Source organism: Macrobrachium nipponense, chromosome 8, assembly GCF_015104395.2.
Source record: "Macrobrachium nipponense isolate FS-2020 chromosome 8, ASM1510439v2, whole genome shotgun sequence".
Classification (NCBI taxonomy): domain Eukaryota; kingdom Metazoa; phylum Arthropoda; class Malacostraca; order Decapoda; family Palaemonidae; genus Macrobrachium; species Macrobrachium nipponense.
Genome location: NC_087203.1, coordinates 47,091,451 through 47,105,165, shown reverse-complemented (window position 1 = coordinate 47,105,165; position 13,715 = coordinate 47,091,451). Strand labels below are relative to the sequence as shown.

The 13,715-nt window shown below is 40.9% G+C and overlaps 1 protein-coding gene across 1 annotated transcript in view; it reads left to right on the top strand.

The window, feature by feature from the left end:
- LOC135222755 (nuclear pore membrane glycoprotein 210-like) overlaps nucleotides 1-13,715 on the top strand; it is a gene marked incomplete at its 5' end in the record, with an annotated part of 42,791 nt that overhangs the window by 13,404 nt on the left and 15,672 nt on the right. Inside the window, 11 exon segments of the mRNA XM_064261008.1 lie at nucleotides 638-790; nucleotides 1,423-1,609; nucleotides 2,775-2,910; nucleotides 3,098-3,222; nucleotides 3,565-3,728; nucleotides 10,563-10,679; nucleotides 10,959-11,151; nucleotides 11,757-11,956; nucleotides 12,795-12,896; nucleotides 13,031-13,117; nucleotides 13,434-13,597. Of these exon segments, the coding sequence (XP_064117078.1) occupies nucleotides 638-790; nucleotides 1,423-1,609; nucleotides 2,775-2,910; nucleotides 3,098-3,222; nucleotides 3,565-3,728; nucleotides 10,563-10,679; nucleotides 10,959-11,151; nucleotides 11,757-11,956; nucleotides 12,795-12,896; nucleotides 13,031-13,117; nucleotides 13,434-13,597 (1,628 nt within the window).

The window sequence follows — 13,715 nt, the reverse complement described above, 5'->3', positions numbered from 1 at the left end:
TAAAGTTAAAAAATTGTGTACGCAAGGGACTATTGGCATCTGTGCTTGGTCATGAGTCATGTGGACCCACCCACATAGCCCTCTTTAACTCGTGACCCTGTTAGTTATTTTCTTACCGCCTTTAAGAGAGGACGTCCTTTGCTTCCGTCCTTAACTAGGTTGTGGAAAACAGACTTAAAATTTATAGGATCATTTTAACTTTTCAGTTTTTATGTCACACCTGCACTGAAGTTGCTGATTATTCTGACAAGAAATGTTTTGAAAACATTTTTACCATTTAGTTTTGATGCCAATTTCAATTCTAAAAAGGTAAATTTTGATGTCTAGCATAATTTTAGAAGACAACAAACTGTAAAATGCCTACTGAAGATAAAAGCTAGAGAAAGCAAGGATTGCGTCAGTTTCCATAATATATATGGAATTTGCAAAGAAATTTAGCAGACAGTATAGGCAAGTAATGTAGGAAGTCTGGTAATTTACGGTTTGATATTTAACTATGATTTGTGGTGACAAGAAAGGTGGTAAGTATGTAGACTGAGTTTTACTACAGATTAAAAGTATTTTCTACTATCCTTGCGATAAAATGTGTGGATTTTCATGTAAACACTGTTCCTTCAATTTGAATGTTTTTTTCTAGGCTATAGGAGGCTCTGGCCCTCTTCTCTGGAGCAGCAGTAATTCAGATATTGTTGGAGTATCACAGCTTGGAATATGCAGGACTAAAAATTTAGGATCTGTTGCTGTTACTGCAGCTATGGTGAAAAATCTTCATAATAAACACTCGGCAGAGGTATGTATGTAAAAGACCATTATTAAGTTCATGAACTGTTTATGTTGTTTTCATTGCTAATAGACAATTTCCCATTGTAAATCTTTTTGCATATTCTAGAGCCTTTATACTAGGTTTAAGAAGACATTATGAATCAGAAGAGGTGAAACATCCCCTGTTAGAGTTGTATAGTTGGTGTCCTGAAGCTGGACCAGAAATGGACACAGTATGAGCACTTGTTGACAACACTTTCCTAATTTAGGATTCAAATGGCTTGACCTCAGACATTGATCATGAACATCAAAATATTAATTTCAATAAGATTTCTGAAATGTTTCGTTAATAGATAGTAAGAAATATACACAATTTCAGAATGTGAAAATTTACTTTGTATTTCAGTGCCTGTTCATTTATGTATAATTTTTTTTTGTATGTATGCTAAATATAGATATCTTTGTGTGAAAAGCAAATAGGTTTCATAGAAGTCCCTTGTCACCAGTCAGTGGCGATTGATTATTATTTGACAAATCACTAGTCAGACTCAAGCAGTGTTTGATGGTTTGGGATATGGGCATTTATATTCTTTACAGTAAGTGATCTTTTGTTTATATTCGAAGAAAGGCTGTATTTAACAGTACCAATATTTATTTCAGATTCATATCAAAGAGGCATTAGGGATTAAGTTGCTGGAGGGTGTGGTAGAAGCTGAAATTGAGACCCCTCTTCCACTTCACATTGCAGCTTATACGGAACGTGATGGTATCCAAGTGCCTTTTACTGTGTGCTACAAATTACCTTTTAAGGTGGAACCAGCAGACTTAATCTTCACCTCTTTACCAGGTCTGTTTATTCTTTCAAGTATTTGGAGCAGAATAACTATTTGGAAGCATAGTACTTCTTACAGTGATAAGTGAACCTTTTGTGATTTATTGGTAACAGTACTAAAGGTTTTTAGCAACGTCCATTTTGGTGCTCAGCTGCTGTGATTTCACTGGTCTCTTTGTGCCTGAAGGTGTCCCAACCTTTTTTTAACAATCTGTTACTTCAATGTGCAACTCTTAGATAATAACAGATCTTTTTGTATTATCCTTATGAGTCTTTACTTGTGACTATAGTCTCACTAATGTAACCACATGTTAAAGGGCTGTCTAGTTCCCAGATTCAGTAACCTATCTAGTGTTTATCACTCAACAGGTAACTGGGTGTCATCTCACAAATGTATCCTTGGATTTCTCCTTTTGACATTCCATCATTTATTTACTTTTCATTTGTCGTTATTTGTAAGTTCTTATTTTTAATATTAGTTAATTTTTTAAGTTTTATCTTCAGTCTTTGTTACTTTACCACACACATTTTTTTTCTCCCACCAGTTTTGTCACAGTTGTTCTGTTTTTTATTTTTTATTTTTTATTTTATTTTATTTGTTTTACACACACACACACACACACACACACACACACACACACACACACACACACACACACACACACACACACACACACACACACACACACACACAAATAAACTTTGTAATGAGAAATGAATATTGAATCTTCGGATTTCATTTAATCCCTCTTTCGTAATTTTAATCGTAGCCCATCCTTTGAAAGTTATCTTTTACATTTTGTACCATTTGTGTTTTCATTATCTTATATTTTACTGCCTCTTCTTAATGTTACACCTTTCTAACCTTTTTACTGTCGGTTTCACTTTCAGCACTGAGTGACCTCATGGGTCCTGGTGCTTTGCCTTTCGCCTAAATTTTATATTCCATTCCATTCCATAGTCGCGAGACATGACACATTCCAGTTGTAAGTTTGTTTATATGAATTTCTTTAACTATTTGGAATGATTCCACCTCACAAAGTCAGGAGACCATAGAACAGATTGTGTTCTTTGTAATTGCATTATAGATTCCCCAGGTCATTTAAACTAATTTTATGAACATTTTTATAGTATTTAGTTGTATAATATTACATTAATAAATTCTAATAAACATTTACAGACGTGAAACCTCCTGAAGTGGATGAGTCGTGTGCTGTCGCAGAAGTAGTGGGAAAAACTCCTGGATTCTCTCAAGTTAAAGTCTCTTATGAAAGCACCACAGAACTCGAAGCTTCTACTTTGGTAGCTGCATTCAGGTAAGACTATAAAGTTTTTCTTGGCTCTTTCTTCACCATATGTTATTAGTCTTCTATAATTTATAAGTCACATTATGCTTTTGCATATTTACAAATTAATCCTTTGAAGCCAGTAAATTTACTCGTTTTGCACAAGGATTGTGAGCAACAAAGTTCAAATGAGGCTTTCACTGTATTTTTTCTACAGACCTTTGCATCCAACCTATCCTGAGTCCGGTAGCACAGTTCTAGCACTGGGATCATCTCGAGTTGTTGTATTTGAAGGAGGACCTCTTCCCTGGATTGCTAAGCCTTCTAGTCACATCGTAAAAGGTTAGTGTTATTAGGTACCATTCAAAAGCCTATTGGTGTATCAGTGGTACCGTGAAATAATTATAATGAAAAGTTAATTAGCCTGAAAATGAAAATCAATTACGCTGTATATCATAATTTAGGTGTTAGGATATTTTGTTTAATCCTGTCATTTGTGATGATAAAAAATTCTGGATGACTTGGTGCTACTGTCTCAGTTTTATATAATTTTTTTTTTAATGTTTATGTCCTTGTAAGTTTTACAGAGCATTGATAAGCTGCATACTGTAGGTATTTTATCTTCCATGACTTATGTTCAAATTGATGTTGAATGCATGTAGACTTGATAAAATTCTTTTGCAGTTGATGTTGATGACACCGAAAAATTACAAGTAACAAAGTTAGAAGGCACGGAAAAACAAACAGATGTACATGCAGTAGAAGTTCTGTGTCAAGACCTAGGAGAGTTTGAGGTCACTTTAACTGTGGGCAATGAACCATCCGGATCTCTGCCGAACCCTCGTAGCGTAAGTATAAGATGTCTGGTTGCCAGTGTTCATTTGTGTTTATTTAGAGGTGTGTTCATAGCCAAGTAATATGATGCAGTTATTGGTTGGATATATTAGCAGCTTTACTTTTTTGGCATTTGTTTTTCATCATTTACATCCATTTAATTCCAATATATCCTCGGGGAAAGCCATGTCGGAGTCCTGGAATGTGACTCAGTGGTCATAGAACAAATGCTTTTTTTTGCAAGCCCTGTAAGATTTTAGAAATGGACTGAGTGGTCTCACAAAGTACTTCATATCATTACTATTATAAATATTATTTTCATACAATCAACTTACCTGTCAGATATATACATAGCTAAGACTCCGTCGTCCCCGACAGAAATTCAAATTTCGCGCCACTCGCTACAGGTAGGTCAGGTGATCTACCGACCTGCCCTGGCGGCAGGACTAGGAACCATTCCCGTTTTCTACTCATATATTTTATGTCGCCGGTGGTATCAACATCGTTGCTGCCACCTCCTGACTGGAATTCGCTTTTCTAGACAATTGATCATCTTTTTGTGGACTTTTGGTGACGTACCTGGATCGTTGTTTTGGCATTCGCTACTGTGGACTGGATTTGGACTTGCTTTTGATTTTTCTTCAAGAATGTCTGATTCAAGTGGTTGTGTGAGAGTGTGTGTGAATGTAGGCTGCAAGGTGAGGATACCGAAGGCTTCGGTTGATCCTCACACTGTATGTCGCAAATGTAGAGGTTTTGATTGTTCTATTTCTAACACCTTCATGAGTGTGAGAGGTTTGAATGTTTGCCGGGAATGGAAAGACTAACTTCTTACTTGAAGAAGTTAGAAAGGGATAGAGTCAGAAGGGCTGCATCTAAGATTGCGGGTAGTAGTACAAAGCCTTTTAATGATTCTAACTCTTCCCTTAACTATGCATTTGATTCTAATTCTGTATCAGGGCCCTCACTGGCTTTACATTCAGATTCGGCCTCGTGAATTGCTGAACTGAAAGCTACTCTTCACAGGATGAAATCCAAAATGGCTGCCATGAAAGGTAAGGATTGTGAAAGTGATTATAGTGAAGTGAGTGTCCCCCAGTGTTGTGGAGGGGGCGTCTGACCGTCTCTGCGCTGCTCCCAGGCCTAGACCTCTTCCAAGCTCCCAAGCCCAGAGGAGAAGGAAAGTCGAAAGCCGTACGGAGGTTGTGGAGAATTCCTCCGGTCAGGCGTCCTTCAGCAGGCTCTGTAAATAGACAGACTGCTCAGGACCGCTATAGGAAAAGCGTCCTCAGAGAGTGCTTCTCTTCGGTCCGCTTTCTCCCTCTCCTACACGAGGGTGGAAGGAATTCGGACTTGTCCAGGCCCCTGAAAAGGCACTGGAAAGATCCTGTGTTGGATTCTAGCCCCGAACGCTTTTCGGAAGAAGCGCCTCCTTCGATCAAGAAGGCTAAGAGGGTTTTGACGTCCCATGGTTTGGACAAAACTCCTTCGAGGCTCTCCCTCTCCGTCAGAAGACGCCAGAGAAGCTTCCAAGAGGATCATTTTGGCTGTACAAGAACAGTTATCTGCCTTGGTAGGAGTCCTTTCGAAGGATCCCCCTCGTAAGAAAGACGTGAGACTTCCTGTCAGAAGACTCGTCTTCCTTCTCCCGCCAGGAGTGAGGCTCCTGTGGGACGGTGTGGCATTTTGAGTCTACTCTGATAGAGACTCTTTGGACGATTTTGAATCGCCAGACAAGCGCGAAGCGCCAGTCAAGCGCGAGGTTTCCTACAGACGAGAAGCGTCTTTTAGGATTAAAGCGCCAGACAAGCGAGAAACGCTTTACAGGCGCGAGGATATTTCCAGACGGGATACGTCTGCCAGACCAGCAACGTCAGCCGAGCGCGAGGAAGCAGCCAGGCGCGAGGCGCCAGACAAGCATCATCCATACAAGGATTTGGCACCAGAAAGGCGCGAGGCGCCAGCTAGGCGCGAGAGTTTAGAGAGGCGCGAGGCATCAGTCAGGCGCGAGGCGCCAGCCAAGCGCGAGGAGTCAGCCAGGCGCGAGGCGCCAACCAGGCACGAGGCGCCAGCCAAGCAGAGGAGCGCTATACACTCTCTTAGCCCCTCTCCTATTAGGAGTTTGTCTCCCGTAAGAGAGTTATTGGGCAGGAAGACCCGGAACGGGAAGTGACTCTCTTCTGATCCGATATTGGAAGAGGACTCAGAAGACGAGACTCACGGCAGAGAAGGGCTGTCTAACTACAAAGTTTTGACAGCTCTCCTCCTCCAGGAATACGGAGATGCATTGATCCCTGCCGCTCCTCCTTCGCCTCGTTCACTTTTTTCATGCTCTAAGACGCCGAAGTCGTCGGCTTTCTTGAAGATGAGGCCGACGATTTCTATGAAGAGAGCTCTTCAGTCTCTGGATAGCTGGATGCTAACCAAGAAGGAGCTAGTCAGGACAGTGTTTTGCATGCCTCCCGCTAGACTTACGGGCAAGAGAGGTATTTGGTACCAGACTGGGGAGAATATGGGACTCGCTCTCCCAGCTTCGGCTGAAGCTGACTTTTCCAGTCTGGTAGATGCATCCAGGAGACATAGCCTTCATACTGCGAAGATTACTTGGGGTCTTTCAGAGTTGGATCATCTCCTCAAGGGACTTTTTCACATTTTAGAAGTCTTCAACTTCCTAGATTGGTCCCTTGGGGTGATGTCCAGAAGGCTCATGCCTCAGAAGGACTAGATCCGGACGTACTCCTTGCAATTTTGTCCTGTATTGACAAGGCGGTACAGGATGGCTCAGGAGAAGTTTCTTCCTTATTTGGAGCAGGTCTCTTGAAGAAGAGATCTGTTTTTAGCGCTTTCTTGACGAAAGCGGTATCCCATTCGCAAAGGGCAGCCTTGTTATTCACTCCCAGGTCTGACTTTCTGTTCCCTTCGCAGTTGGTGAGGGACATTTCCCGTTCTCTGACGGAGAAAGCAACACAGGATCTTCTCCTGCAATCTTCCAGGAAGAAGAGACCAGTGATGGTGGGAGACAAGAAAGGTGTGTCTACGCCTGTTCGGCCCTTTCAAGGAGGCCCTCCCGCTAGAGTTACTGCTAAAAGAAAAACGACCGAGAAGAGAGGTAGAGCCTCTTTCCGTCCCTTTAAAAGGGGAAAGTGAAGTGGCGCTCCTCCAAACACCAGTAGGTGCCAGGCTCCGGGGATTTGCAGAAGCCTGGACTCTCATAGATACAGACGCTTGGTCTATGTCTGTTCTACAGAAGGGATACCTCATTCCTTTCCTGGACAATCCTCCCCTGACGTCAACTCCGCGGGAATTGTCCGCCAATTACAAGGACCCTGTGTTGAAAGATACTCTTCAACAAATGGTGGATCAGATGTGGGACAAGAGAGCTATAGAGCTAGTGCTGGATCAAAGCTCCCCAGGGTTTTTGACAATCGTCTTTTCTTGGTTGCGAAAGCCTCGGGGGGCTGGAGACCAGTTCTGGATGTCAGCGCTCTGAACAAGTTTGTTCAGAAACAGAAGTTCTCCATGGAGACCTCTGCATCAGTCCTTGCGGCTCTTCGCCAAGGGGATTGGATGGTGTCTCTGGATCTCCAGGACGCCTATTTTCACGTCCCGATCCATCCTTCGTCGAAGAAGTACCTCCGTTTCATGACGGGGGGAAGGATCTTCCAATTCAGAGCCTTGTGTTTCGGCCTGTCTACGGCGCCTCAGGTTTTCACGAGCCTTATGAAAAATGTGGCGAGATGGCTTCACCTGAAAGGAATCAGTATATCTCTGTACCTAGACGACTGGCTCATCAGAGCAAAGTCAGAGAAACAGTGTTTGGAGGACCTGACTGTGACACTAAACCTGATAAAGACCTTAGGATTACTCTGAAACCTCGAGAAGTCCCAACTGATCCCCAGCCAGAACTTGGTCTATCTGGGGATTCGGATGGATTCTCGGGGTTTTCGAGTATTTCCTTCTCAAGAGAGACTAACGAGAGGTTTAGAAAAAGTCTCTCTCTTCCTAATAGGAAGGAACGTACTTCGGCGAGGGATGGTTGAGCCTATTAGGGACTCTTTCCTCGCTCGAACAGTTCTTTCTCTAGGAAGACTTCATCTCCGTCCGCTTCAGTTCTTCCTCAGAAGATCGTGGAACATGAAGACAGGGCTTCTCTCGGACAATTTTCCCATTCCAGTTCTGATGAAACGCCATTTAGAATGGTGGTTACTCCCACTGAAGGAAAACAAGGGTACTTCCCTAAAACACAGAAGCCCAAAAAAAAAAACCTTGTATTGTTTTCCGACGCGTCGGAAAAAGGTTGGGGAGCAACCTTGGGAAAGAGAGAGGTGTCAGGCACTTGGAATGCTCTTCAAGTGTCCTGGCACATAAACTGCAAAGAGCTGTTTGCCGTACACCTAGCCCTAAAGAGCTTCGAACCTTTAGTGAGGAACAATAGTACAAGTGAATGCGGACAATACAACCGCCCTTGCATACATTCGGAAGCAAGGAGGTACTCACTCGTATGCCCTTTACGAGCTCGCAAGAGACCTGCTGTTGTGGACATCGCAAAGGAACATCTCTCTGTTGACGAGGTTTGTTCAGGGAGTAAGGAACGTGAGAGCAGACAGGCTGAGCAGGAGGAACCAGGTCCTTCATACCGAATGGACCCTCCACTCAGACGTTTGCCGGAATCTCTGGTCTCTTTGGAGGACTCCTCATGTCGACCTCTTTGCCACGTTCCTCTCAAAAAGACTGGAAGTCTTCTGTTCAGTAGTAGAAGACCCCAGAGCTCTAACAGTAGACGCCTTCCTGCTAGATTGGTCTCATGTAGACGTTTACGCATTTCCCCCATTCAAGATTCTGGGGCAAGTGCTCAGGAAGTTTGTGACTTCAAAGGGGACAAAAATTACCCTGATAGCCCCCTTTTGGCCAGCTCAAGAGTGGTTCCCAGAGGTGCTGGAGTGGATGGTAGACTTCCCCAGATCCCTTCCACAAAGGAAGGATCTTCTCAGACAACCACACTTCGAGAGGTTTCATCAAAACCTCCCCGCTCTCGCTCTGACTGCCTTTCGACTATCGAAAGACTTGTCAGAGCGAGAGGCTTTTCTAGCAAAGCAGCAAGCTCGATCGCTAGAGCCCGGAGAACTTCCACTATCCGTGTTTACCAATCGAAGTGGGAAGTTTTTAGAAGGTGGTGTAAGTCGGAAGAAGTTTTCCTCCTCCAGTACCTCTGTAACAGAAATCGCTGATTTTCTGTTATTTTTGAGAGAAGAATCGCGTCTCTCCGTAGCCACGATAAAGGCTATAGGAGTATGCTATCGGCGTCTTTATTTAGGAATAGAGGCCTAGATTTGGGAAACGATAAAGATCTACATGATCTGATTAGATCTTTGAGACCAAGAAGTCTAACATTACTTCTCCCCCTAACTGGAATCTAGACGTGGTGCTTAAGTTCTTGTCATCAGAGAGATTTGAACCCCTGCACTTGGCCTCGTTTCGTGACATAACGAGAAAATGTTTATTTCTTTTGTCACTGGCGACGGCGAAAAGAGTTAGTGAGCTGCACGCCCTTAGTGATAAAGTGGGTTTCAATCTAGATTCAGCCATCTGTTCCTTCAAAGAATTATTCTTGGCGAAGAATGAAAATCCTTCGAATCCCTGGCCTAGAAACTTCGAAGTAAAAGGCTTATCGGGTCTCGTCGGCAGGGAACCGGAGAGGTCTCTTTGCCCAGTAAGGGCGTTAAAGTTTTACTTACAGAAAAAGAAACAGTTGGGAGGTTCTAGACAAGGTCTTTGGTGCTCGGTGAAGGATCCATCAAGACCTATGTCTAAGAATGCTTTAGCCTTTTTTGTCAGGAACGTCATTACGGACGCTCATAAGGCTTGCACGGATGATTCTTTCAAACTCCTGAGAGTAAGAGCTCAGGAAGTGAGAGCAGTGGCTACGTCTCTCTCTTTTCAGAGAAATATGTCACTTAAGAATATCTTGGAAGCGACATATTGGAGATGTAATTCTGTGTTTGCTTCTCACTATTTGAAGGACGTTCGTGTGACCTATGAAAAATGTTTTTCTTTAGGTCCTTTTGTGTCTGCGGGCACAATCCTGGGTACAGGAGCTAACACCAATCCTTAATTACTACATAAGTCTAATAGATATGTTCTAGACTTTCTGCTGAACAAGTGCAGATGCCGCACAGGCGGCCAGTCACTTTCGTTCAGTAAGGAACTCTTGTGATATCTTTTATTAGATGAGTATCATAAATTTTTTTTTTTTAAATTATTGTGTGCGTGTGCGTAGGGACCAAGGTTTTTATTTATACCTACAACATATGTTGTTTACCTGTCTATTCCAGAAGTAGCTGTCTCTTACCCTCCACCGAAGGGTGCCAATCAGCTATGTATATATCTGACAGGTAAGTTGATTGTATGAAAATGATATTGTTATAATACAATAAAGTTTCATACATACTTACCTGGCAGATATATACGATTAGGGCCCACCCAGCCTCCCCGCAAGGAGACAGGTGGAAGAGAAAATATATGAGTAGAAAACGGGAATGGTTCCTAGTCCTGCCGCCCAGGGCAGGCCGGTAGATCACCTGACCTACCTGTAGCGAGTGGCGCGAAATTTGAATTTCTGTCGGGGACGACGGAGTCTTAGCTATGTATATATCTGCCAGGTAAGTATGTATGAAACTTTATTGTATTATAACAATATCATTTTTATTATTCAGCATGAACCCTATTCATATAGAACAATCCCATGGGTGTGTTAGTAAACAAAGAAAAGCCATAAAATTTACCATTGTCATGATTATGAAGGAGAATAATTTATTTTGTCACACAATTTTATGTACTTATTCACTCAGGTGAGCGCATCAGTGAAGGTTATATGTGCCTTGCCAGATGCTATCAGTCTGTCTGCTATAATCAAGAAACCTGCTGCTGCCAAATCTCCTTGCCCTGGAGTTGCCAAAATTGGAGTTGTAAGTTTGATTCCAGTTATTTGTGAGCTAGGAGTGTTTAAGTAGCTAATATTAGCTATGTTTAAGGATTCAAGTTTTCATTGTGAAAAACGAAGCATTTAAAGATGAGTTATTGGTGCTGCTTTGTAATGTATTCATTCATCTTTTTAATATGTTCTTGACATAGATTAAAACTAAGCATTCTTTGACAATGTTATGTTTGGCTTATAATAACTTTATTGTGATTATTAATATTTTTGTTTTCATAGAATTGTGGAATCATATTGATTTACTTTTCAGTCTGTTGCTCACTGTAATAAACCCTTGAATATGGAAGTTATTGTGACGGACTCTGAGAACCGCAAGTTTGACAACATATCGTCTCTAGCTTTGAAATGGGGGCTTTCCAACGAAGCCTTGGCCTCCATTCCGTCTGAACCATCAAGCCTCACACAAGTCTCAAGCTTTCATGGGTTTAGCACTCCGATGATCAGTAAGTTTCTTTTTTCACATTTAGAGGCAATTCAGTTCAGTGTGTTGCTTTTTGCCGAGAGATAACACAGTTGCCTTGGGTTAGATAACTGAGCGAATGTCAAGTTCAGGAAACTTGAAGATATTTCATCAGAATATCCTTCATTTTCAATTAACCCAGTTTTGACATTTTCATATTTTGTTATTTATATAATCAATAAAATCGGTATCATGAATAATGACAAATCTTGTGGTCCTTCCCTGGGAGACTTAAGTAAATTTGCTCAGTAGCATGGTTAAACTATACTTAATAGAAATTTAGATTATGGGTGCAACCAAGTGATTTTATTGTAACAAAAAACGGTTGTAGTTTTTAATAGTAAAACTTTTACAATTTTATAGAACTATTTTATAGTGGAATTGATTGTTGCTTTGATTGACTTCATATAAAAGTGTGCTTTTTATTAACTTAGAAGAATTATTTTAGTACAGTTGCATCAATATTTTTTCCTTCAAATCTTTTCATTGTCGATTCATGAGGGCTGTGTTGTTTTTTATTCATGCTTGTAACAGAATCTTCGCTTGAGAATTTTTAGTGTGGTAATGACTACTTCAAATCTTTTTCAGTTTATCAAGTTCTCCATCCAGTAGGTGAAGTAGGGGAACTTTTAGTAACTGTGAAAATAGATGGGTATGTAAAAGGAGTGTCAGAAATTGTTCAACAACATATTCCACCTTCATTGAAAGCCTCTCTGCCTCTTAGATTGGTTCAGGATGCAGTTCTCAACCCACCTTCGTATGTGCTGTTCAGGCACAATTCTAATTTGGTAAGCAAAATAAAGATGCAGCATTCTTTGGAAAAATATAGTACTCAGTTTAGCACAGTGAAATTCAGTTCCTTTGTCAACTAGGTTATGTTTTAAATAAAAGCCAATTGACACTTTCTATTTATTTATTTGTGAATTGTTTTTCCTGTATGGGGGTAATCACTTGTAGTGTGCCTTGCATTGTACACTGTAAATGTAAATGCTGAAGATTCTTAGCAGCATTCTTTGTCCCAAGCTGCAGCCGTCTTTCCATGTAGTCTCTTCTTACTTTAACTTTTCAATTTTCACCTCATTAAAGAACAAATCCTACTGGTCAGCTTCTTTGGGAGTCTTAGAGATAAAGTCAGTTGTTTTTTTACTAATTTATGATGGTACAAGAGAAGAACACTCTCCTGGTATAGTTTTAAGTATGTTAGTAAAATTGTACAAATTTTTAGCTTTCAAGGACACCTGTCCCTTTCTTCAGGAGCCCTTGAAAGGTAACGGAATTTTTTGTGTTTATTCTGATACTATCAGCTTATGCTGGCGGAAGAAATTTATGTAAACACGAGTGTATTTAAAGGATTTACAAATGTCTGTCAGTAGACATTAAAATACCAGAAGGGAGTAAATTTCATGCAAGAATATAATTTAGCATTTTCTAGGCCATTTTCTGGTCTTTACTTAGGGCATTTTCACCAATATTTAGATTTAATCTCTTCACAGATTTCCCACTCATGTTTGCTGAAGGTGAAGGATTTTTATTATGGATGAATAATTTTGGGGGTTGTTGCATAGGTTGTTGCAATTTTTGCTTCATTGTATCTTTTTAATGATTTCATTACCCTTTGTGTTCCAGCTGACTTTGAAGGTTGAAGGGGGTTCAGGATTCTTTGAGCTCCAGACTCCAACAAATAGCATAGTAAAGCTTGCATACTTGGAAAAAGACAGAAAAGTGACAGTAAGTGTACTCTCCCTTGTGAGTAAATGTAACACACAGTTTTTTGTTGGCTTAAATTGTGCTGAAAGTTCACTGAGTAAATAGCTTTTACTGATGCAAGTTTAATGCATACATTTTCAATACTGCTATAACAGGTACGCCCCGTGTCAGATGGAGATGTGACTGTAACTTTAGTGGATGTATGCCTTGAAGCTGAGAAGCCTGCCACATCTGCTATCAGAGTAAGTTTTGCTCTTTTTAAAGGCAGTGTTTTAAGGAGAATTGAAGAAAAAATTTGCCAACTGTTATTCCAATGGATACAGCAGTCCTTTAGTGGATGAATTTTAATCTTTGCCTACGTCATTTAATGGATCAAGAGGATTTCGGGGCATGGTCTATATATATTATTATAATTGTGAATTTATTTTTAATTCATATTAATTGATAGATACTTAAAGTTTGATATATTTTTGGACATTCAAAGATTCTTATGTTTTGAACACATATCTTAGCATTTATTTACAATATTCTTGCAACTATCTGATGCTGTTTATTTAGGTTGCTAGCATTGCCTCACTAGATCTGGTGGTTGTGGACAGAGTGGAGCTTGGTGGTTACTTGGAAGCAGAAGTGGTAGCAAAGGATGAAGCTGGACAGCTCATTCCTGCTCATTCTCTCATGAATCTCACACCACATCCCCAAGCAAACATAATTACAGCAGTGTAAGTATGAAGGCAGTGCTCCCTCCCACCTTTTCATCTTTGCTATTGCACTTGTTAAAGGCAATAGACTTACTGTCAAATACTGATGAGCCAAACAGTAGCTGAAATGTTAGCAAGG